Source organism: Panthera uncia (genome assembly GCF_023721935.1).
Source record: "Panthera uncia isolate 11264 chromosome C1 unlocalized genomic scaffold, Puncia_PCG_1.0 HiC_scaffold_4, whole genome shotgun sequence".
Lineage (NCBI taxonomy): Eukaryota > Metazoa > Chordata > Mammalia > Carnivora > Felidae > Panthera > Panthera uncia.
The window spans coordinates 1,506,484-1,533,300 of NW_026057585.1; the positions used below are offsets into that span (position 1 = coordinate 1,506,484).

General features: G+C 38.2%; 1 protein-coding gene across 5 annotated transcripts in view; it reads left to right on the forward strand.

The window, feature by feature from the left end:
- Positions 1–6,089: 6,089 nt before the first annotated feature.
- The window catches only part of ARNT (aryl hydrocarbon receptor nuclear translocator), a 79,670-nt gene continuing 58,942 nt past the window's right edge, over positions 6,090–26,817 (forward strand). For all 5 annotated transcript variants that reach the window (XM_049616343.1, XM_049616345.1, XM_049616346.1 and 2 more), the window contains exon 1: positions 6,090–6,267. In XM_049616343.1, the coding sequence (XP_049472300.1) occupies positions 6,243–6,267 (25 nt within the window). In that variant the 5' untranslated portion in view covers positions 6,090–6,242. The remainder of the gene's footprint in view (positions 6,268–26,817) is intronic.

The window sequence follows — 26,817 nt, forward strand, 5'->3', positions numbered from 1 at the left end:
TAGGCAACCTGTATTTTTATTTGCTAAATCTGTTAACTATATCTGGAGACACTAAAACTGGTGCATCCGCAGATCACCATTTTAAATAATTAAAAAAACTGCCTTGCCATCATTATCAAGGTAACAAAACAACTTGTAATAGGTAAAAAATTAATAGTAGCAATAGTAACTTTAATATTGGTAAGCTGAAAACATGTGCAATAGGTCATTTTTTAAACAAATTTTTAACAGTGTTGATTTTTGAGAGAGAGAAAGAGAGAGCATGTGTGCAAGCACGCGAGCGTGAGCAGGGAGAGGCAGAGAGAGAGGGAGACACAGGATCCAAAGCGAGTTCTGGGCTCTGAGCTGTCAGCACAGAGCCCGATGTGGGGCCTGAACTTGTGAACTGTGAGGTCATGACCTGAGCCAAAGTCAGACACCTAACCAACAGAGCCACCCAGGTGCCCCAGTTATTTCTTAATCAACTTCTTAATTTTCATTTCTACTAGAATTAGAAAATCTGAACTCACAGTGGGTTGTCAGATATTGCAATGAGTGGGGCTATCATCAGGTCATTCTGAATGAATGGTTTTTTACCTAACATGGACTTTGTATGATGTAGAGTTTCTTTTTAATTTTTTTTTTAAAGATATATATATATATATTTTTCAACGTTTTTTATTTATTTTTGGGACAGAGAGAGACAGAGCATGAACAGGAGAGGGGCAGAGAGAGAGGGAGACAGAATCGGAAACAGGCTCCAGGCTCCGAGCCATCAGCCCAGAGCCTGACGCGGGGCTCGAACTCACGGACCGCGAGATCGTGACCTGGCTGAAGTCGGACGCTTAACCGACTGCGCCACCCAGGCGCCCCTCTTTTTAATTTTTTTAATGTTCATTCATTTTGAGAGAGAAAGAGAGCCAGACAGAGCACGAGTGGGGGAGTGGTCAAGAGAGAGGAAGACACAGAATCCAAAGCAGGCTCTAGGATCTGAGGTGTCAGCACAGAGCCCAAAGTGGGGTTCAAAGTCAGGAACCGTGAGATCATGACCTGAGCCAGTCGGTTGCTTAACCAAGGTGCCCTGATGTAGGGTTTCTAACTGAAGGGCATGTGTAGAAGGGCATACAGCATACAGCAACCTCAAAAGTGGAATGTTTCAATTTGGGAGAGAGCAGGAGTTGTATTTAGTTGTATGGGTTACATTCAGCTTTGAAAAGTTTTTCTCCCCCCATTCAGTTGTGACATTTTGATGTGGTTAAAACATGTTCAATAATGTGTCATTCATTTTTTTTTTCTCCAGTGAAGAAATAAAATTATCATATATTGGGAAATCATAAACTCTTGGTGGTCAAGGCATTTGCACAACTGTCTGGTTTTCTTACAAAATCCTGATACTTAGTTCTTAAGATTAAAAGTCATGGCATTTTTAACTTGAAGTCATAAATTCAAGTTAGTGAAAATACTGAAAACGGTGCTCAGATAAATCTACTTGGAAAAAATGCTTTTTGTTAGTATTACCTGTATAGTAGAAAAGGGATATTCTACTCCAGCCCTTGTGACAGCATCTTCGCCATTACTTGCCCCTTTCTTTACTGCAGAAAAAAGTCTTCTAACATTTACCCATTTCTTTTCAAAGATTATGCTCACTGGATGCTATTTTACTATATTTACAGTTTTTACTAATTTGTTCTATACTTAAGCAGGCTCAGGAGAACTACTCTTGGCTACCAACTGTTCCCTGAATAAAACAGAAAGTGGACTGACATTTTCTTTTTTGTAGAAATAATGGCCTTCCCTCACCCAAGGCTACAACTCTATCAGTGTTGATCCCAGGATATTTTTTCAGACTTTCTCACACCTCACAAAATAATTCTTTTTATTTTATTTTATTTTATTTTATTTTATTTTATTTTATTTATTTACTATTTTAATGTCTATTTATTTTTGAGAGAGACAGAGACAGAACGCGACTGGATTGGGGCAGAGGGAGAGGGAGGCACAGAATCTGAAGCAGGCTCCAGGCTCCGAGCTGTCAGCACAGAGCCTGACGCAGGGCTCAAACTCATGAGCTGTGAGATCATGACCTGAGCCAAAGTCGGATGCTCAACCGACTAAGCCACCCGGGCGCCCCCAAAATAATTCCTTGTTAGATGAAAGTTTTTCTAAATGAAAAGGTCTTTTTCTGCAACTTCAATTTTTTTTCTTTTTTACTGTGTCAGTGTTTTTATTTCTCTTAGCATTCTCCAGACCTACATATAAGCTTTTTATCTTTCAAAATATTACAAAAAAATTCAGTGGAAACTAAGAGTTTCTCCCATTTAGACTTCAATTTGTTGCCCTGGAACTAAGTATAGGTAATGGTTTTCTGTGCATCCTTTCAAAAGTTTTCTTTTTTCTTATCTTTACTATGACATATATCGTACTATAGCAATGTATAAAATATATATGATTTTTATTTCATTTTTAAACAAATTTTTATTTATTTTTTAATTCCAGTATAGTTAACATACAGTGTTATTTCAGGTGTTCAATACAGTAATTCAACAATTCTATACATTACTCAGTGATCATCAGAGGAAGTGTACTCATTATCTCCTTCACCTATTTCACTTCTCTCCCCCCCACCCCAACACTTTTGGCAACCACCAGTTTGTCCTTTATATTTTAAGAGTCTCTTTTTTTCTTTGTTCATTTGTTTTGTTTCTTAAATTCCACATATGAGTGAAATCATATGGTATTTGTCTTTGACTGACTTACTTCACTTAGCATTTTATTCCCTGGATCCACCCATGTTGTTGCAAATAGTAAGATTTCATTCTTTTTTATGGTAATATTCCATTGTATACCACATCTTTATCCATTCATAGGTCCATGGACACTTGAATTGCTTCCATATCTTGGCTACTGCAAATAATGCTGCAGTAAACACACAGGTGCATATGTCTTTTAGAATTAGTGTAACTTTAATTTTGAATAATAATCCTAACAGGAAGTTTCTGGGCATTTTTCCTTATGTACTGCATATATGCTGTGAAATGGTTCATATTATGTACATTGGTTGTGTCCACTGTTAGCAAGTACAGGGCTAATATTGCCCTTTCATGCTCTATACCATGATTCTGTGTGGTATTGGATTAGGGATTTTTGCCAATAGCTTGTTAAACTTTCTCTAAGCAAAACATTTGTTGTTAACTTTTTTTTAATTTTATTTTTTATTTTTTTAAATTTACATCCAAATTAGTTAGAATGTAGTGCAACAATTATTTGAGGAGTAGATTCCTTAGTGCCCCTTACCCATTTAGCCCATCCCCCCTCCCACAACCCGTCCAGTAATCCTCAGTTTGTTCTCCATATTTATGAGTCTCTTCTGTTTTGTCCCCCTCCCTGTTTTTATATTATTTTTGTTTCCCTTCCCTTATGTTCATCTGTTTTGTCTCTTAAAGTCCTCATATGAGTGAAGTCTTATGATTTTTGTCTTTCTCTGACTAATTTCACTTAGCATAATACCCTCTAGTTCCATCCACGTAGTTGCAAGTGGCAAGATTTCATTCTTTTTGATTGCCGAGTAATACTCCATTGTGTGTGTGTGTGTGTGTGTGTGTGTGTGTGTGAGTGTGTGTGTATAAATAAATATATATATATATATATATATATATGTATGTATATACATACCACATTTTCTTTATCCATTCATCCATCGATGGACATTTGGGCTCTTTCCATACTGTGGCTATTGTTGATAGTGCTGCCGTAAACATGGGGTGCATGTGTCCCTTAGAAACTGCACACCTATATCCCGTGTATAAATTCCTAGTAGTGCAATTGCTGGGTCGTAGGGTAGTTCTATTTTTAGTTTTTTGAGGAGGCTCCATACTGTTTTCCAGCATGACTGCACCAGCTTGCATTCCCATGTTGTTAACTTTGTAGCTAGTTGTACAAGCATTGCTGAAACAAAATGACTTTTGCCATTTTTAAAGCAGGGATGTAACTTGATCTTTTTTATCCACAAATTCATCTATTTCATACTGGAAAACATTATTTTGCATTCATTCTGGAAAAATACATTTTACATGGCAAAGAGGTCATTGTATTTGGTTCAAATATGACTTGTAAGCTTTGATGGCTTTTTGAGTCACTGACAAAAGTTCCTAACAGCCAAAATGTAGCAGACAATAGACAAATGGATTGCTGGCCCAATAAAATCTAGTTTTTAGTTATTCATAGTTGTACTTTCTATTTACATTTTTATTTATTCATTTATATATTGCTGCTTGGATGAACTTACCACATGAAAAGGCACAAAACTTACAGTCTATATCTAAACTGCAGACTTTTAAAAAATGTTTATTTATTTGTTTGTTTGTTTGTTTGTTTATTTATTTAAAGAGCTTGTGTGTGCATAGGGAAGGAGTAGAGAGGGAGAGAGGGAGAGAGAGAATCCCAAGCAGTATCCGTGCTGTCAGCATAGAACCCAAAACCAGGCTCGGTCTCATCAACCAAGAGATCATGACCTGAGCCAAAATCAAGGGTTGGCTGCTTAAATGTTGAGCCACCCAAGTGCCCCCTAAACTGCGATCTTGTTTAATAGCTGGCTATCTTTACTAGATAATTTTGATTCTGGTTTTTTTTTTTTTTAATGTTTATTTATTTTTGAGAGAGAAAGAAAATAGAGTGTGAGCTGAGGAGGGGCAGAGAGGGAGACACAGAATCCAAAGGAGGCTCCAGGCTCTGAGCTGTCAGCACAGAGCTCAATGTGGGGCTCCCACTCAGGAACCTTGGGGTTTGAACTCAGGAACTTTGAGGTCATGACCTGAGCCTAAGTCAGACACTTAACTAACTGAGCCACCCAGATGCCCCTAGCTTTACTACACAATTTTGAATTGAAATACTGTACTTGTGACTTTTTTTTTTTATCACTACTTCTTATGTTTCAATATACTTCTTTTGAGTGGATGATTTTTCTTTTACGATGAATTGGAAATACAACACAATAAAATAGCAACAAAGAAAAAATTAATTTAACAAATGTAAACAATAATATACAAATTATGTTAAGCTACCTCGGCTAAGATAAACTGTGCTGTTAACTAAACGAGAGAAATGGATCAATGTAATCCTTGTATTACATATATAACCTATAAGAATGCAAAGATGCTCAATAGCATGACGGAGTTTCTGTTAAAATTCGAATTAAATTTATATTAAACAATTTGTGAAAGATATGTAAGGTGAGCTAAAACTGTAGTGCTAAAACATGTCCCTGGAGTCAAACTTCTCCAGTTTGCCTCGCACACCATTACTTACTAGTTGGTTATCACTTGCTTAATCTCTTTGCTTCTGTTTCCTTATCTGCAAAATGGAAATAATAATAGAATCTACATCACTGTGTTGTGAGGATCGAATGAGTGAATACACATAAAACAGTTTGGACAGCTTCTGGAGCGAATGCTCAATGCTTTCCGATTATTAAAAAATTTGTTCAGTCCTCATCTTAGCACTTCCCTACTAAAATCCCATCAGTATGTCCCTAAGTTTGACCAAAGGAAGTCATCCCACTCACTTCTGCATACATTGCCTTCCGTTTTCGCGGTAGGTATCTATCTCCCTTACCAGATCTTAAATGCCCAGATCCTTTTACACTACCAGTTCCATAGCAAGCACTCAAAAATTAGTTATTGAACTTTTTCCACCAGGGAAAAGATCCTTAAAGGAGAAAAAAAAAAACAACAACTCTAGAAAGGATTACAAATCACTGGGTAAAGTTCAAGCATTAGAGAATCTAAAGAAGATTTTCAAAACCAATCGTCTGCACAGCGGTCAGCCCAGCGAAACCACCACTTAGCGAAGCTTTTTAGAAATTGTTTTTCACTGACGTCACTTGATTACGGACCTCTGACGCACAGGAGGCGGGATTAGAGAGACAGCTGCACTTCTTTTTCAGGGCCCCTCCTCCAATGGACAGGCAGGCACAGTGGCCGGCCCTACCTCTTGGCGTTTCTATTGGTCAGTTTCCCCGAGCAGGCGGGTCTCGGCGAATGACTCCACCCACCCTGTGGGCGGGGTGTGTGCTCCGCAGGGGCTGGGGCCGGGGTGGGGGGGGGGGTGGGGTTGCCGCAGCCGCCATCTTAGATTCCGCGGTAGCGGTGGCGGCTGTAGGGTACCGCGTTTGGGGAGTGGCTCTCCCCTCCCCCTTCCCCCAGTTCGGTGGCGGCGGCTCCTCCCACTGGGAGGGGGGTGGTGCGACGGCAGTGGCATCTGCGGCCATGGCGGCGACTGCTGCTAACCCCGGTGAGTAGCAGGGCTGGGGCGCCTCCAAAGGAAGAGGGGCTGAAGAGATTGGCAGCTGAGGAGACCCTGGGCTGAGGGGCCGTAGTTGGGGCTGAGGGAGCTAGGACATGCTGGGACAGCGAGGGGGTTGTGGGGGAGGGGAGGAACGGGGGGAGGGGCCGACCTAGGGAACTGGGGAGACCCGGGGTGGAGGGAGGGAGCGTGCGGGTGGGACTTGCGTGGGGCGAGTGCTGCTGGAGCGGCTCCCCGCGCTGGGCTTGGCCTGCCTCCCTTCTGCTAGCTGCGTGCTGGTGTGCGATGTGGTCGTCTTTCAACTCTGCCCGCGGAACGGCTTGATGCAGAATGACTGTGGGCAGAATGGCTCGTTTTACCTTAAAAGTAATTCGGGTTTAGAAACACTGGACCGCCTTGCTGTTTAGCTGAAGTGTTAAACTTCCAAACGTTTAAACATTTACATTTAAAATAAAAAATCTTTGGGTACTTTTAGCTGCTGAGGACTGAAGTTTGAGTAATGGTTGTTCAGGGCAGATCTTGCCCTACAGCAAGAACCCCAGGTTTAAATCTTGTTTGGTGTAGACCGAGGCAGTCCCCATTCTTTAAGAAAAGTTCAGTTCCTTGTCATTTTTCAGTGAACATCTCTTCTAAAGGGGGAGCTTGAACATTAACAACAACAAAAAAAATCTAGCCAATCATGTCTAAGTGATGGAGTGGGGTGTAGTGCAGATGAGGTCTCTAAATTCCTAGTCCTCTTTCCACTATATTACAGTTATTTATCCTTGGGAAGTATTTCATTTTTAGGGATCCTAGTTTACCTTGCAGACTTTGGCGATTCTCTTGCAAAATAAAATCCTTAAAAAAAAATCCTTAAAAAAGAAGCCAGAAGTTGGGGGTGAATTGCTTGAAAATACAGCAGGGGAAGGGATTCACTGGTGTTCCCACCTTGAAACTGAAATTGGATTTTTTCCATGTCTGTGAACTGCAGTATTATTTTGTGGTACCCAGGTTTTGCTATAAAAGTTGTCACTATTAAATTTATTACCTTTACTACCATGTTTTTGGGAACAGAGCTATTTAAAGAAGCTAATTTGTCACATGTCAATATCATATAATCTTTTAAAAAATTTAGAGGAAAAGTAGATAAAATTAATGGCTAAAGTTCTATTGTGGGAAGTTCTGAATGATGGAATAAAATTGGAAAGATGTTATTATTACGGCCACCTGACCTTATAGAAGAATAATAACCTATGTGTTAAAACTAGGGAGTAAATAAACCTGATTTTAAACTGATAACACATTGCAAAATAGTTACATAACCCTAGTCAAGTTGCAAAGCATTTCTCTTATTAAGAGGTGGCCTTGGTAAACAAGTTTAGTGCATATGTCAGAAGCTTTTTTCCAGCAGTGTGGGTGGGGCTGCTTTATTTTGTTTTTTTAAACAACAGTGACCAGAATGACAGTCTTTTGACCACATTTCATTAACTGATCGATATCAGCTTAAATCTGAAGCAGAAAATAGTATTTATTTGTGCAGAATCCTTGCTGATGAAACATTTTAGTTTTGTTTAATATCCTTTGACTGTTTCTGTATTTTGTAGATTTCCTTTTTGATGTTGAAACATTCTCACATCTCTTCCAAGTTATTGATACATTCCACACCTGATAATTAAATTAGAAAATGTATTTTCTTCCTTCCTTTCTTCTTTTGCCCCTTTATTTCAAAAGGAAGCGGTCATAGATGCATTGTGGACTTTTATAGCCTGCTGTGTTTTGGGATATGTGGACTGAGTGGAGGGACAAGGGTGGAAATGTACTGTGCTCAGTGAAAAGAAAGTAAATGGTTTTCAGGTCGGAATTTTTTATTGCATGGTCAAATCTTTCCTCAGAGCCATTTTAGGGACTAGAGACATTATACCTATTTCTTTGATTTTTTTTGTTTTATCTTTCTGCTTTTTGTTAAGATTCCCTCCAATTCTTGTTAATTCCATCTTCACATATGTCTGCAAAAGGTGTTTGTGATCATTATTTAACTTTTCTAAGGTTCATTTAAGTTCATCTGCAGCGTTAATAATGCGTGAAGATCGTGTCAATTGTACGTAGAGTATGATTTAGGGACTGTTGGTGGCCATTCCGTATCTTGCAGGGAACCTGGTTCCTTTGCATTTTCACTATGTCTTAACATGGTGCTGGATCACAAGTAGAGTAAGATGTGGTTTATACTCTACTCTCTTACGAGTTATGTTAAAGTAATAGGTTTAATGCGATAATGCCTTTTTCTTTGCATGAATTGATAATTCCCCATATTCAGTTATTGTTCACTAATTCTACTTACCATTGGCAAGTAGAAGTGGGTGGGTAGGTAGTTAATGAAGGTAGCCTGGCTGTTTTTTGTCTGTGGAACACTAACAATATTGAGGAACACTTTTTATTTTATTTTATTTATTTATTTTTTCAATATATGAAATTTATTGTCAAACTGGTTTCCATACAACACCCAGTGCTCATCCCAAAAGGTGCCCTCCTCAATACCCATCACCCACCCTCCCCTCCCTCCCACCCCCCATCAACCCTCAGTTTGTTCTCAGTTTTTAAGAGTCTCTTATGCTTTGGCTCTCTCCCACTCTGACCTCTTTTTTTTTTCCTTCCCCTCCCCCATGGGTTTCTGTTAAGTTTCTCAGGATCCACATAAGAGTGAAAACATATGGTATCTGTCTTTCTCTGTATGGCTTATTTCACTTAGCATCACACTCTCCAGTTCCATCCACGTTGCTACAAAGGGCCATATTTCATTCTTTCTCAATGCCATGTAGTACTCCATTGCGTATATAAACCACAATTTCTTTATCCATTCATCAGTTGATGGACATTTAGGCTCTTTCCATAATTTGGCTATTGTTGAGAGTGCTGCTATAAACATTGGGATACAAGTGCCTGAGGAACACTTTTTAAATTGCATGCATGATCCGTAATGCATTGGCTAAGGTGCTGGTTGGGGAAAGAGCAGGTATTTGACTTCTAATTCAGTATTCATACCAGAGATGTGAATGAAAGTGTAGGAGTGTAGGTATTTCTTTCCTTGATTCTGGTATTCTCGTTAGTGGACACCTCCTCTTGTGCTATTAGGTACCACTTATTGTGGATGGAGAATGTAGCGGAAGGTAAAGGAAGGAACACTCTTTGGGTTTGTGAGGCTGACATTTAGGAAGAATTTTTCTTTTCAACTATTTAAATTATAGTTTTGAAAACATTAATTAACAAAATTCTTACCCATTACTTTTACTTTTTTCAGATATGGGAAAAAAGGAATTTATGTGGTATAAAGTCAAGGTGTCAAGATACTTTATTGCAAAAACTTTTTGAAAAGTAGATTATTTTCTTTTTTACAAAAGTGTTGTTTATTCTTTTTTTTTTTTACCACTTATTTATTTATTTTTAAATTTACATCCAAATTAGCATATAGTACAACAATTTCAGGAGTAGATTCCTTAGTACCCCTTACCCATTTAGCCCATCTCCCCTCCCACACCCCCTCCAGTAATCCTCAGTTTGTTCTCCATATTTATGAGTCTCTTCTGTTTTGTCCCCCTCCCTGTTTTTATATTATTTTTGTTTCCCTTCCCTTATGTTCATCTGTTTTGTCTCTTAAAGTCCTGATATGAGTGAAGTCATATGAAATTTGTCTTTCTCTGACTAATTTCACTTAGCATAATACCCTCTAGTTCCATCCACGTAGTTGCAGATGGCAAGATTTCATTCTTTTTGGTTGCTGAGTAATACTCCAGTGTGTGTGTGTGTATAGTATATATATACATATATATACTATACACACACATATATATACACACACACATATATATATATATATATATATACACACATACATACATACACACCACATCTTCTTTATCCATTCATCCATCAATGGACATTTGGGCTCTTTCCATACTGTGGCTATTGTTGATAGTGCTGCTATGAACATGGGGGGTGCGTGTGTCCCTTAGAAACTGCACACCTATATCCCTTGGATAAATACCGAATAGTGCAATTGCTGGGTCATAGGGTAGTTCTATTTTTAGTTTTTTGAGAAACCTCTATACTGTTTTCCAGAGTGGCTGCACCAGCTTGCATTCCCATGAAAAGTATATTAAATATAATTTACTAATTCAGCATTTGAAATACAATTAACATTTTTTAAAAAGAACCTTCATCCGCATATTAGATCTGTGCAGATCTATGATTTAGATTTGTGGCATCAACTGGAATCTTCTGTTTTCTTAGAAATTAAGAAGTAGATACCACTGCATTATTGGAACTCTAGTTTTCTTATTGTTATAAAATAGTGGTCTCTAATCTTAGTTTTTTCCATTCCAGCCCTACCCCTCTACTCAATCCACTAACAGATGAGAACAATATGTTGTTTATGGATGTTTTATGAAAAGTTTTTTGTGGTTCTCTGCTGTTGATGACTTTCTTAAGGCAATAACAGTAGGGATTTTCATAGCGCCAAGTGGTGATCTTCAGAAACTAAATTGTAATAGTCAAGGAAACAGACCCTTTTTTCCCCTTGATTTTACTCAGGTCATGACATATTGTGGGTATTTCATTCCAAAACTAGTAAGGGGCGCCTGGGTGGCGCAGTCGGTTAAGCGTCCGACTTCGGCCAGGTCACGATCTCGCGGTCTGTGAGTTCGAGCCCCGCGTCAGGCTCTGGGCTGATGGCTCCGAGCCTGGAGCCTGTTTCCGATTCTGTGTCTCCCTCTCTCTCTGCCCCTCCCCCGTTCATGCTCTGTTTCTCTCTGTCCCAAAAATAAATAAAAAACGTTGAAAAAAAAAAAAAACAAAAAAAAAAACAAAACTAGTAAAATTTGAATCCTTGATAGTGGAACCTGTTTTCAGAGCCATCCTTTTTTTTTTTCCTTCAAGGTGTTCACTCACAGTATTTATTTTAAAGGTTAATTCCTTAGTGGTACAATCCTATGTAGGGGTGCAAGGGTAACATTTCTGTCTATGGTGGTATAGCAGATTTCATTTAGATGGAACAGAAAAAGAATACATTTTTTTAAAAAACTTCTGTTTTTTTTTTTTTTTTTTTTTAAGTTTTGAGAGAGAGAAAGAGAGAGAGAGAAAGCATGTATGTGTGTGCAAACGCACATGTGGGAGGGGTGGGAGGGGGTGGTGTAGAGAGAATCCCAAGCAGGCTCTGAGCTGTCAGCACACAGCCCAACAGGTGCCTCCATTCCATGAACCAAACTGTGAGATCATGACCTGAGCTGAAATCAAGAATTGGATGCTTAACCACTGAGCCACCCAGGCGCCCCAGTAAAAAAATACATTTAAGACCTTTCTGAAATCCAAGGCTTGAGCTCGCTGGATTGTATCTGGTGGGTCCATCATACACACCCAGTGATAGGCCTTGCTTGTAGAGCCATCTATTTTTAGGAATGATTAAACATTTGTTAAGTTCCTACTATAGGCCAGGTTGCACTTTTTGTTTTGTTGGCTATTCTGTATGTTAGAAATGTCTCTCACTTTCCAAATTAATTCTCTAAATTTACATCTCTTCATCATTTCTTTCTTTCTTTCTTTCTTTTTTTTTTTTTTTTTAATAATCTCTACACCCATTGTGGGGCTCAAACTGACAACCCTGAGATCAACAGTTGTATGTTCTGGCGACTGAGCCATCCAGGTGCCCCTCTTCATCGTTTCTTCATTTTGCATTTTCCCCTCTATATTTTCACTGTAGTTGAATGGACAAAGTTTATGACTTTTACAATTAATTAGAATTTAAGTTCCATGAGAACAGGATGTTTACCTTCCTTTTTCACCACACTCTTCACTGCTCCCAGTGGTGCCTAGGACGTTCAGTGAGTATTGGTTGAATAAATGAATGTTGGGGTTCATATCTTTATGCACTGTTAACATGAAAATATCTCTGAAAGGGTAGCACTAATAAAGTCATTAACATCATGAATTAATTTATAATAGCATTTATTAATATATGCCAGTTATTCTAAATGTATTATTTCATTTAGTCTTCATATATATGTATGTATTATTTAATTTTTGCAACAGTCTTATGAGGTATGTATTATTGTTTTACAAATGAGGAAACTAAGGCACAGAGTGAATAAGTAGTTTGTCTGAAGTCTCATAACTAGTAGGGGGTAGAGACAATTTGATTGTTGGCAATTCGTCTACATTGTCAACATTAAAAAAAAATATTTTTTTAACGTTTATTCATTTTTGAGAGACAGAGAGACACAGAATCCGAAGCAGGCTCCAAGCTCTAAGCTGTCAGCACAGAGCCCGATGAGGGGCTGGAACTTGTGAACTGCAAGATTGTGACCTGAGCTGAAGTCAGAGGCTTAACTGACTGAGCCACCTAGGCACCGCTATATTAAAGATTCTTAAAAAAAAATTCTCAAAAATGTTTATTCCTGTTCTCTCACATAAACTTCTTTTCTATATTTTCATCTGTTTAAGAGCTATCTCTATTTGAATAATATTTAATACGCTATTTATGTATATACTCACAAGCATTTCCTTCAAATGTGTTGCCCTTCCTGACTTTTCGGTATCTTTCACGACTGTCACAGTTTTTCCAGTTCCCCAGGCTAAGCAACTAGAGGTGTTTTAGGTTCTTTCATGTATTTATCTGGTTGGTTATCACGTCATCTTTTTTTTCTCCTCCATAAAACATACGTATATTTAAACATATGAAATGTTTTAATCATGTAAATATATTTAAAATATTTATTTAGGGGTACCTGGGTGGCTCAGTTGGTTAAGCGTTGGACTCTTGATTTTGGCTCACGTCATGATCTCACGGTTTGTGAGTTTGAGCCCACATCAGGCTCTGTGCTGACAGTGCAGAGCCTGCTTGGGATTCTCTCTCTCCCCCTCTCTCTGCCCCTCCCCTGCTCACGCTCTCTCTCAAAATAAATAATAAAATAAATAAACATTAAAAAAATGAAATAAAATTGGGGCACCTGGGTGGCTCAGTCGGTTAAGCATCTGACTTCAGGTCAGGTTGTGACCTTGTGGTTCATGAGTTCGAGTCCTGTGTTGGGCTCTGTGCTGACAGCTGGGAGCTTGGAGCCTGCTTTGGATTCTGTGTGGGTGTCTCTCTCTCTCTCTCTCTCTCTCTGTCTCTCTGCCTCTCGCCAACTTGTGCTCTGTCTCTCCCTGTTTCTCAAAAATGAAGAAATATTAAAATTTAAAAAAATGATTTAAAATACATATATTTAAACATTTATTTTTTTTATTTTTTATTTTTTTTCATTTTTTTTTCAACGTTTTTTTTTTTTATTTATTTTTGGGACAGAGAGAGACAGAGCATGAACGGGGGAGGGGCAGAGAGAGAGGGAGACACAGAATCGGAAACAGGCTCCAGGCTCCGAGCCATCAGCCCAGAGCCTGACGCGGGGCTCGAACTCACGGACCGCGAGATCGTGACCTGGCTGAAGTCGGACGCTTAACCGACTGCGCCACCCAGGCGCCCCTAAACATTTAAATGTATGTTATTTTAATCAAAATTATCCATGCATATATTTAAAGACTTAGTTTTACGTGATTTCTTACAACAACAGTCCTCTACTCCCTCTCTCAGTTCCTTTTCCCCAGTAACAACCATTTTCATCTCTTTTAACCAAGCTTTGTTGTTTTTGTTTAAAAGAATGTTCCAGCAGTAGAAGACATGAGTTTCCAAATTGAAGGGGACAGACCAGTGAATGAAAACACACCCACATCAAGGCACAATATCATGAGATTTCAGCATCAGATACAAAGAGTATCCTACAAGCTACAGAGAAAAAAAAATTGGTCAGTTCAAAAGAATCTGGAATCAGATTGGTCTTGCTTCTCAGTAGTCACACCCGACAGTAGAAGACAATGAAGCAATGCCTTCAGAATTCTTAGGGGAAATAATTTCCGACGTAGAATTGCATACCTAGGCAAACTATCAGTTAGTGAAATATAAGAAAGATGTTTTCATATATCCAAGCTCTCCCTTACACTGTTTCTCAAGAGCTTAGTAGAGGATACTCTTCACCAGTAGGAGTAAACCAAGAGGAAACATGGAATACAGGGAAGAGGCAGTACAGCAAGGGAAGAGTGAAGCACCCATTTTGCATACACTGCTGTTTTCAGTATGGTACTCTCACTTCCAGCTTCGCCTGGTTTCCCCCGACTGGGGCAAATAGATCAAAATGATTTATACTCTCCAGAGAACAAATCAGTCTTTTGACAGGGTGGAATTAGGGCAGTTTCTTTCTTTCTTTTTTTTTTTTTTTTTTTAATCAAATAGTCAATAAGTTTATGAAAAGGTGTTCAACATCATTAGTTAAAGATAAACATCATTAGGGAAAGATAAACCAGGACACCTGGGGGACTGTTGGTTAAGAGTCTGACTTCAGCTCAGGTCATGATCTCACAATTTGTGGGTTCGAGCCCTGTATCAGGTTCTCTGCTGTCAGCACACAGCCTGCTTTGGATCCTCTGTCCCACTCTGTCTCTGCCCCTTCCCTGCTCAATCTTTCTCTCTCTCTCAAAATAAATAAATAAACTTATTTTAAAAAGATGAACCATGATGAGATACATTATCAACCATCAGTGCACACCAGAATGGCTAAAATTAGGACTGATGAGCAACCGGAATCCAATACACTGCTGATAGGAGTGTAAATGGGTGTGGTCACTCTGGAAAATAGTTTGGAAGTATCCACTAAATGAAGCATATGTTTGCCATATGTCCCAGAAATTTAAATTCTGTGTATACCCAACAAAAATGAATACATATTTGTGTTCCCCAAAGACATATATAAGAATGTTTATAAAAACGTCATTCATAATAGTATGAAACCAGAAACAATCCAAAGGTCCAGTTACAATAGAATGTATAAAATAAATTATGACACAGTTGCATAACAATATTACACAGCAATAAACTACTATTTTGCAAAATATGGATAACTCTCATAGATGCAATACTGTGTGAAAGAAGCCAGATATATTCCATGTGATTCTGATGATTTGAAGATAAAGATAGCAAAATTAACCCATAATAAACATAGGTCAGAAGAGTAGTTATTTTTATGATGGAGGGGGTAAGGACAGTGTACAAGAACGCTGTCTGGGGGCGCCTGGGTGGTTCAGTGGGTTAAGCATCCAACTTTGGCTCAGGTCATGATTTCGTGGTTTGTGAGTTGGAGTCCCACATCGGGCTCTGTGCTCACAGCTGAGAGCCTGGAGCCTGCTTCGGATTCTGTCTCTGTCTCTCTTTCTTTCTCTCTCTCAAAAACAAATAAATAAACTTAAAAAAAAAAAACTAAAAAAAAAAGAAAGCTGTCTGGAGTGATGGTATTCTGTATTATCTGGGTTGTGGTCACATGGGTATATACATATATAAAAATTAATTGAGTTGTGCAATTAGTATTTTTGCACTTTGCTCTGTGTAAGCTATACCACAATTAGAAATGAAAGGAAGGGGGCACTTGGGGTGTCTTTGCTGCTCTGCTTCTATTTCCTTTAGGTGTGCTGTTAGATTTTGTATATGGAATTTTTCTTGTTTCTTGAGATAGGCCTGGATTGCAATATATTTTCCTCTCAGGACTGCCTTTGCTGCATCCCAAAGCGTTTGGATTGTTGTATTTTCATTTTCGTTTGTTTCCATATATTGGGCAGTTTCCCTGCTAGAAGGAACAGGGTAAGGACCTGGAAATCCACCTGCTGCTTAAGCAGATGTTAAAGCAATCCTTTTTTTTTTTTTTTTTAATGTATGTTTATTTTTGAGAAAGAGAGAGAGAGCGCGCGCGCGTGAGCACAAGCAGGGAAGGGAGAAGGAGACACAGAATCCAAAGCAGGCTCTCGGCCCCGAGCTGCACAGAGCCCAACACAGGGCCCGAACCCATAAGCCATGAGATCATGACCTGAGCCGAAGTCAGACGCTTAACTGACTGAGCCACCCAGGCACCCGGAACCAATCCTTTTTACTTTAGCTTTCATTCATACACACCTCCCACTACTATACCTGGAGTCACCAGTTCCTGAGACTTTGGGGGATTCTAACATATATTGAGGTAGTTTTCTGCTTCTCCCTTTGTTGGGTTAGGATTCAGTTCTTTTTTCTTTTCTTTTTTTTTTTTTTTTTTTTTTTTTTGAAAGAGAGAGTGTGCATGTGTGAGTGTGCCAGAGGGGGAGAAGCAGAGAGAAGGGGGGACAGAGGATCCAAAGTGGGCTCTCTGCTGACAGCAGAGAACTGGATACGGCCATCAACCAGAGCTGAAGTTGGATGCTTAACCGAATGAGCCACCCAGGTGCCTAGGATTTAGTTCTTGTGGATCTATCAAGGCAAAGGTTCCAGTTTCCAAAAATTTGTTGCTCTTTTCTTTCTTCCATTTTTTCTATCCATGGATTTTATGTCTTGTATAAAATTGTTTTTCTTCTTTATATAAATTTTTAGTGGGAGAGAAAAAAAGTAGATGTATACACTTACCTCACTATTTTTTTTTTTTTTAATGTTTATTCATTTTTTTTGAGAGAGATGGAGTGTGAGCCGGGGAGGGACACAGAGAGAGGGAGACACAATCTGAAGCAGGCTCCAGGCTCTGAGCTGTCAGCACAGAGCCCGGCATGGGGCTCGAACTCACAAAACTGTGAGATCATGACCTAAGCCGAAGTTGGACACTTAACCTACTGAGCCACCCAGACACCCCTACCCCCTTATTTTTATTCAGAAGTTATATAGTTTAAAATTATAGAGGTTCCTTTACTTTTTCATCCTGCTGTCATACTATGTCTTTATCGCCTCATTTTGGTTAGTCTCATTCATTTCCCTGCTACTATTACTTCAAACTTTAAATATGTCAGATTAATCTTTAATTTACATTTTATTTTTGTCACTCTCACTTAAAGATATATTTTGTCTTTGTTAAATCAAATCTAAGATTTTATCTTGTCATTCAAGGCCTTCTCACAATTAACACTTGAGATCGTATTTTTTTTTTTTTCCCAAATACAGACTCTGTGCTCTGTATAGGTCTGACAGTTCTTCACAATTATTTTCATACCTCCCTTTAGGATTTGCTTATGTCCTTTGTCTATGTGGAATGCCTTTTTGCTCTCCTTTACTTTTTCTGAGGCCCACATTCACTTTACCTTTTTGAAACTGCTGGCTGGCTGCCCTGTTTCCTTTACTTTTTCCTGTTACTGAGCACCTTCTCTGTGCTACAGACTGTGCCACATCTTAATTTAAACCATCTCAGAATCATCTTTTCTTTCTCTAAATTCCTCTAACTCATGGATTCTATATAAACCTATTACTAGAAGTGAGCTTTATTTTTTTATGGGAAGATTTTGCTTTTTCTTAGGGACGTTACATGTAATCACTATTTAAATTTTATAGGATGAAATAGAAAAAGTATTAGCAATAATATAAAAATATACTCAGTCTTACTAATAACAGATAAATGAACATTAAACCAACAATGATAATCATTTTATACCTAGAAAATCAGTAAAAATTTGAAGGATTGCCAGAACCCAGGGCTGGTGGACACATGGATAATTTGATATTGTTGGTGAGGCTCTTCATTGGTGTAGCTTTCTTGGAGGGTAATGTGTAAAGTTTTAAATATGTTCCCTTACATCCAGGGAGTCATTTTCAGAAATTTGTTAGTGTAGAAATACTGTCACCACGCATAAAGATACACAGTTATATTTATTGAAACATTTATGATAGTGATAGTTTGAATGTCATAAATATATACATTTGTACTGTGAAGTACTTTATAACTATTAAAAAGAGTGTGCTACCTGTATTTATTGACATGACACACCTTCCAGTGTATTATTACATGGAAAAAACAAGATTCAGAATAAATATAATATGATCTCTCCCTGTCTTATGTAAAAATTACCCAAGCTATAATATATGATATATAGAAAAAGATTTGGAAGGTTTCAAAGTATTAATACCATAGGGGGGAGGTGGGATTGGAGTACGTGTGTAGAGGATTTTACTTTTATTTTATTTAATCTTTTTTTTTTTTAAGTTGGCTCCATGCCCAGTGTGGGGCTTGCACTCATGACCCTGAGATCAAGAGTTGCATGCTCTAAGCCAGCCAGGTGCCCCAAGGATTTTACTTTTGATTGTTTGCTTCTGTATTGTTGAATATTTTTAGAGACTTTCACATTTGATTTTCTGGATATGTATAGCATTTTCTGTATATCTTTAATATTGTGTGTATGTGTGTGTGTGTGTGCAGTATACATATATTTTTCTAAGTAGGCTCCATGCCCAATGTGGAGCCCAGTGTAGAGCTTGAACTCAAGACCCTGAGATCAAGACCTGAACTGAGACAAAGAGTCGGATGCTTAACTGACTGAGCCACCCAGGCACCCTATATATCCATATTTTAATATATTACTTCTGTAATGAAAAAGTTAATCATAGCAAAATCAGTTAACATTTTGGTGTTTGATATATATTTATAAAGCTACTATTTAAGTACTACTTACACTGTGTCAGGTGCTATGCTAAGTACTTTTCACTTGCAGTATCTAATATAATCTTCTCCAAAGGTAGGTATTATTATTAGTTGCATGTAACAGATAAACTCAGAAAGATTAAGTAATTTGCTTATGGTCATACAGGTGGTAAGTGGTAACCCTAGGATTGGAATCCAGGTTTATCTAATTGTAAAGTTTGAGCTGTGTTCTCTCAGATTTTCAATGCATGCCACACACACACACACACACACACACATTCATTTTCTTTTTTAAAAACTTGGGATTGTGTATTTCCCAGTTATAAAAGTAATATATGCTTAATGTAAAAGACAAAATAATATGGATATACAGAAAATTAAATGTAGAAGTCTCTAAATGCCATCTCAGAGATAACCACTATTAGTTTATTGTGTAACCTTTGCTCACTTCATTCTAGCCATGATATCATCCATACTATTTCTAGAACTTAACAGGCATGTTCTCACCCTGTGTCTTTGCACTCTGTCTGGAATGCATTTTCTCCAGATACCTGCATGGTTAATTCCTTTATCTCCTTTTCTTATCTCCTATTTCCTATTACCTTTTCGATGATGTCTTTCCTCACTATCTAAAATTGCTGTCCTGGGGCGCCTGGGTGGCTCAGTCGGTTGAGCGTCTGACTTCAGCTCAGGTCACGATCTCGCAGTCCGTGAGTTCAAGCCCCGCATCGGGCTCTGGGCTGATGGCTCAGAGCCTGGAGCCTGCTTTGGATTCTGTGTCTCCCTCTCTCTCTGCCCCTCCCCCGCTCATGCTCTGTCTCTCTGTCTCAAAAATAAATAAACGTTAAAAAAAAAATTAAAAAAATAAAATTGCTGTCTTCCTATTCTTCAACCTTATATACTTTTTTTTTAATATATATTTTTTAATGTTTATTTGTGAGACACACACACACACACACACACACACACACACACACAAGGAGTGTGAGCAGGGGAGGGGGAGAGAGAGAGAGACACAGAAGCTGAAGCAGGCTCCAGGCTCCCAGCTGTCAGCACAGAGCCCTATGCAGGGCTCAGACTCACGAACTGCAAGATCATGACTTCAGGTGTAGTTGGACGGGGCTCAAACTCACAAACTGCAAGATCATGACTTGAGGTGAAGTCGGATGCTTAACCGACTGAGCCACCCAGGTGTCCCGACCTTTATATACTTCTGATTTGACTTCCTATAGTTTATTTTTCTCCCTATTTATCACTGTATAACAAATTATTAGTTTGAACCATATGAAATTTGTTATTTATCTATTTTTTCCTATAAAATGTCACTTTCATATTGTCATCCGGTTTATATTTTAATTATTTCTCTTGTTGATTTCTCTCTCCCACTAGCATATAAAGTTCATAAGTATTGGGATCTTTGTTCTATTTATTGCTTTATATCTGGGATCTGCAACAGTGCCTGGCATATAGTAGGCATGCAGTTAATATTAAATGAGTTCTTCCAGGCTTTTGTTATACATATAAATTTTAAAAAAGAACATTTTATATGTTTTTTTCTGTAGCTTATTTTTTCTATAATCATATATGGTAGATAACTTTCCATTTCAGTGATACAGAGCCACTTCAAAATTTTTCTGGAAAAACATTTTTTCTGATATATTATAGTTTTTTTTTATTGTGGCAAAATACACATAACATAAAATTTGCTACTTTAACCATTTTTATGTGTACAGTTCAGTGCCCTTAGTATATTCACATTGTTGTACAGCCATCACCACCATCCACCTCCAGAACTTTTTTCATCTTGCAAATTGTCTTCAAGAAGTTACGAAATTCATTGTCATGATACTTTCCTCCTGTGCTTTCTTCTAAGAGTTTACTAGCTTTAATTCTTACATTTAGGTGTTTGATCTATTTTGAGCTGATTCGTATATGTGATGTAAGTAAGGGTACTTTTGTATGTGGATATACAGTTTTTCCTGTAGCATTTGTTGAAAAAAAAAATATTGAGTTGTCTTGGAACCCTTGTTAAATCATTTAACTGTACATATAATGGTTTATTTTTAGACTCTAATCCACTGGTATGTAAATCTTTGTGCCAGTACCATACTGTTTTGATTACTGTAGTTTGCAATGATGCATCATCATTTTAATTGTATTTAAGTACATTCTTTATCCAGTATTAAGGGCAGTTATAAATGCCTGGACTTATAATAAAAGACATGCATAAAAGAGGTTTTGTGTTTTTAGGTTAGTTGCAGTTTATTTTAAATATAGTTTGGAGGTAGATTTTAGGAATAATAAAGAAAAAATTAAAAACATATCCAAAGTAATTCATATTTTATTTTGCTTAAAGTTTATGTATTTATTTTGAGATAGCATGACTGGAGGAGGGGAAGAGAGAGGAGACAGAGAATCCCAAGCAGGCTCTGCACTGTCAGCATAGAGCCTGATGTGGGACTTGAACTCAGGAACTGTGAGATCATGACCTGAGCCGAAATCAAGAGCCAGACGCTTAACCGGCTGCAGGTGGCTCCCAAAGTGACTCATATTTTAGACATTAAGAATATGATGAATTATTGTTCCAGTATTTCTTTATGAACAAATGTTCATATTATGTATTCAGCTTTTTTCTTTTATTAAGAGAGAAAGTGAGAGAGGGGCAGAGGGAGAGGGAGGGGCTTGATCTCACAACCTTGAGATCATGACCTGAGCTGAAATTAAGAGTTGGATACTTAATTGAGCCACCCAGGCACCCCTTGTCTATTCAGCTTGTAATGCTTTTTTATCAGTTCTGATTTCCTCAGTCCTGTTTTCAGTGAACTTAGTTTTGTATTATTCTCATATTTCAGGAAAGGAAGTTATGTTTAGAAGTAGCTTTTTGGTAAATCTGGGAGACTATGTTGACTGACTAAAATATGTTATATTTATTGTTTTTCTGTAATTTCTGTCAAATTGTGATTTGAGTAGAAGGTACTTGACTTCAGTGGAATAAGAATATTCCTTAACTATGCTATCCTAAGTTCTTCCATTTAAAAGGAGCTAATCTTGGGGCGCCTGGGTGGCTCAGTCGGTTAAGCGTCCGACTTTGGCTCAGGTCATGATCTCGTGGTCCGTGAGTTCGAGCCCCGTGTTGGGCTCTGTGCTGACAGCTCAGAGCCTGGAGCCTGTTTCTGATTCTGTGTCTCCCTCTTTCTCTGACCCTCCCCCATTCATGCTCTGTCTCTCTCTCTCTCAAAAATAAAATAAAAACGTTAAAAAAAAATTTAAAAGGAGCTAATCTTAGTAAATCAAATCCAGAGTATGTTAAAAGAATCATACATCATTATTGTATTAGTTTCCCAGGCCTGCTGTGGCAAATTCACATACTTGGGGGTTTAAAACAAAAAATACTCTTTCACAGTGCTGGAGGCTCAGAATATGAAATGAAGATGTTGGTAGCTTTCGTTCCTTCTGGAGTTTCTGAGGCAGAAATCTCTCCTTCTTCTCTAGCTTGTGGACATGTCACTCCATTTTCTGTGTCCCTGTATCTAGGTTTCTCTCCTTGCTCTTATAAAGAGAGTAGTCATTGGATTTAGAGCCCACCCTAACCCATTTCGACCCAGTCTTAGCTAATTATATCTTCAGAGACCCTGTTTCCAAGTGAGGTCCCATTCTGAGATTCTAGGCGGACATGGAGTTTTAGATTATTCAGTCTTCTGGAATTACTGAGTAAGGTTTAGTCCAGGAACTCAAAAGATGGTTCAACCTGAGAAAACTTCTATAATTTATGTCATTAGCAAGCTAAAAGAAAAAACTTTTATATTAATAAATACTTTACAAAAGTATTTGCTTCAGATTAAAAAAAATCCATTCCTGATTTTTTAAAAAAAGCTGTTAAATCCATAGAACTACCCCCCCCCCCAATTAAGTCCAATGAAATCATGGATAAGTCAGAGATATATCCACGTTTGCTTTGGAGATTGTCTAGATCAAAGTTGCTTAACCTCTTGTAGGACGTGGATGTCTTTGGTGAGAACTGTTGAACCCTTTCTCACTTCCTTTGGGTCATTATGGGAATAAATGAGAGGCACACAGGTTGTTCACAGTAGTGCCTAACCCACAGCGAGGGCTGAGAAAAAAGTGTTAGGTATTGCTATCCATGCAATACTTTCTACTCCCCCTTTACTCCTTGTAAAACTCAGGAACAGAACTTCTGCTTTGTAGGTAAAAAAATTCTTACCTCACTTTTATGTCACCCTTACCCCTAAAATAAAAGGCTCTGCTTCTTCGGCCATGTTGGAACCCTTAGACTCAGCTGGCATGTGCTTGGAAAAGCTGGAATACAAGGAGACAGCTTGCTCTCCTTGTTGAACCTTTCTTAGATATTCCTTAGTTATTCAGTGCATAAAATAGCAATATATAGTGGAACTACTAGAGATTGAAAAGTTTTATCTTCTGGCTTACTGCATCTTTTCTAAATTTTCTATAGTAATGCACTTAAATAATAAAAATATTTAAAAATGTTCATATTACGGGGGCACCTGGGTGGTTCAGTCGGTTAAGCATCTGACTTTGGCTCAGGTCATGATCTCACAGTTTGTGGGTTTGAGTCTGCATCTGGCTCTGTGCTGACAGCTCCGTGCTTATGGCTCTGAGCCTGGAGCCTGCTTCGGATTCTGTCTCCCTTTCTCTCTCCCCTCCCTTTCTCTCTCTCTCTCTTTCTCAGGAAAATAAATGTTAAAAAAAAAAGTTTATTTATTTTATTTATTTTAAATGCTTGTGCATGTACAAGCAGGGGAGGGGCAGAAACAGGGAGAGAGAGAAAATCCCAAGCAGGCTCTGTGCTATCAGTGCAGAGCCTGATATGGGGTTTGGTCCCATGACCCTGGGATCATGACCTGAGCCGAAATCAGGAGTTGGAGGCTCAGCCACTCAGGCGTCCCATAATTACCCTATTTTTGAGTAGTATTGGATGTTAATCCTAAATATTTTTAGTAATTGTGATATAAAAATATCTGATTCCTACTGATGACAGTCACAGTTACTAATACTGTGATGGTTTACTGTGTACTTTCATGGTTGAAGGAAATGCTAGATTTCAGTTAGAGATTAATGAGAATAAAGATAAAATTTTTCCTCCAAGTTCACAAACCAGCCTCCCCTGGTGGAGGGGGGGGTTTATCCATTGACCCATGGATTAAGAACCTTGCAATAATGCTGTAAGAGAAGAAAACAACATACTGTAAATATTGAGTAAGGAAAGGTAAAATAATCATTCCTTGTAGATGATGTGATTTTATACTAAGAAAATCCAATAAATACTTTTAGGTAAGACAAATTAGTAATTTGGATACAATATAAATATACTGAAATCAATAGTTTTGTTTTATTCTAGCAAAAACCAGTTAGAAGTTGAAATGGAAAAATGATTTAATTCACAATAATACTAGTAACTATAAATTACCTAAAAATAGAGGAAGAAATACATAAGACTTAGGAAGACTATAAAATTTTATTAAAGGACATTAGAAAAGATCTGAATAAATGTAACACATACTATATTCCTGGATGAGGAAATTCAAAGTCATGATGCTCTTCTTCTTTCAAAATTACTATATAAATTTAATGTCATTGAATTAATTTCATGAATTGTTTAATAGTACTTGACAGATTTTAAAGTTCAAAAGGAAGATGAAGTATATGACTTTAAAAGTGTTTTAAAAACTTTTAAACTAAATGTTACTATTATTTTAATGTTTATTTTTGAGAGAGAGCGACAGAGACAGTGTAAGCAGGGGAGGGGCAGAGAGGGAGGGAGACACAGAATCTGAAGCAGGCTCCAGGGTCTGAGCTGTCAGCACAGAGCCCAAAATGGTGCTGGAACCCACAAACCGTGAGATCATGACCAGAGCCAAAGCTGGACACTTAACTGACAGAGCCACCCAGGCGCCTCTAAACCTATTGTTTTTAAAGGTTTGCTTATTTTTAAGAAAGAGAGACAGTGTGTGTACCAGTGGGGGAGGGGCAGAAAGAGGGGGGGACAGAGATCCGAAGCAGGCTCTGTGCGGACAGCAGCAAGCCCCATGTGGGGCTTGAACCCACGAACCGTGAGATTATGACCTGAGCCGAAGTTGGACACTCATCTGAGCCACTCAGGTGTCCCCAAACTTCTTATTTTGAGATAATTTTAGGTTCATGTACAGTTATGAAAAGTAATACAGAGATCTTCTACCCTTAACTCAGTTTCCCTCAATGATAGTATCTTGCAAAACTAATAGGCACCATCACGACCAAGACACAGATTTCTACCATCACAAGGGTCACTAATGGTGCCTTTTGAAAGCCACACCTTTCTTTGTGCCCTCCCCCTCCCTCTGGGCAACCCCAATCTGTCCTTTATTTCTATAATTTTGTCATTCAAAGAGTATTTTATGAATAGGATTATACATTATGTAAGCTTTTACTGTTGGCTTTTTTCACTCACGTGATTCTCATCCAGTTGTGTGTAGTAATAATATTCCATTCCTTTTTGTTGCCGAGTAGTATTCAGTGATTTGGGTGTATATCACAGGTAGTCCACCTATTAAAGGACTTACCACCCTCCCCCCCCCCCAGTTTTTGGCTATTACAAATAAAAGTATTATAAACATTTGTGGACAGGTTTTTGTGTAGATACAGTCTTCATTTTTGGGGATAAACACCCACTAGTGTAGTGCTGGTTTGTATGTTAGTGGCATGTTTATTTTTTAAAGAAACTCCCAAACTATTTTCTGGAGTGGCTGTGTGGCTGTACTGTATTACATCCACCAGCAATATATAAGTGATCTACTTTTTTTTTTAAAGTTTATTTTGAGAGAGATCGTACATGCTCGAGCAGGGGAGGGGTAGAGAGAGAGAAAGAGAATGCCAAGCAGTCTCCGTGTTGTCAGCACAGGTTTGATGTGGGGCTTGAGCTCATGAACAGAGCCATGAGATGTGAGATCATGACCTGAGCTGAAATAGAAAGTTGGATGATCAACTGGTTGAGCTACCCAGGCACCCCTCCTTAGGATTTTCTACAAAGACAATCATGCCATCTGTGAATGGGGACAGTTTTATATCTTCCTTTTTGATCTTTATGCCTTTTGTTTCCTTTTCTTGCATTTTTGCACTGGCTAGAGCTTCCCACACTATGTTTGATTTAGTGATGAGATGGAACATTCTTGCCTAGTTGCCAATCGTAGAAAGCATTGTCTTTCACTGTTAAGCATAATATTAACTTTAGGCTTCTTTACTTACTTACTTACTTATTTATTTTTATTTTGGGCTTTTTGGTGGTAGGAGGTAGATTCTGTTACCAGGTTGAGGACATTTCCCTCTATTCTTATTTTTCTGTTTTTTTGTTTTGTTTTGTTTTTTTTAAGCAGAATTAGTGTGGAATTTTATCAAATGCTTTCTTGCATAAGTTGATGGATCATCTGTTATTTTTCTTCTTTGGCAATATGGTGGATTATGTTGGCTGATAATTAAATGTTGAGCCAGTATTCTTGCTTCTCTAGAATAAATCATATTTGGTCATGTTGTATAATTCTTTTGCATATTGCTAAATTTTATTTGCTAATAGTAAGAATTTTTGTTCCTTGGGGCACCTGGGTGACTCAGTTGGTTAAGCATATGACTCTTGATTCCAGATCAGGTCATGATCTCACCATTCGTGGGATTGAGCCCCACATTGGGCTCTGCGCTGACAGCGTGGAGCCTGCTTGGGATTCTCTCTTTCCTTCTCTCTCTCTGCCCTTCCCCTGTTCACATGTGTGTACTCTCTCTGTCTCTCAAAATAAATAAACTAAAAAAAAAAAAAAAAAGTTTTGTATTTGTTTTCATGAGGAGTATTGATCTCTAGTTTGTTTGTTTTTATGTAGGCTTCACAACCATTGCAAAGCCCAACGTGGGGCTTGAACTCACAACTGTGAGATCAAGACCTGAGCGGAGATCAAGAGTCGGATGCTTAACTGACTGAGCTACCCAAGTGCCCCTGAGCTCTAGCTTTTTGTCAGTTTGTTTGCTTTGTTTTTGTAGTGAGTTTGCCTGGTTTTGGTATCAGGGT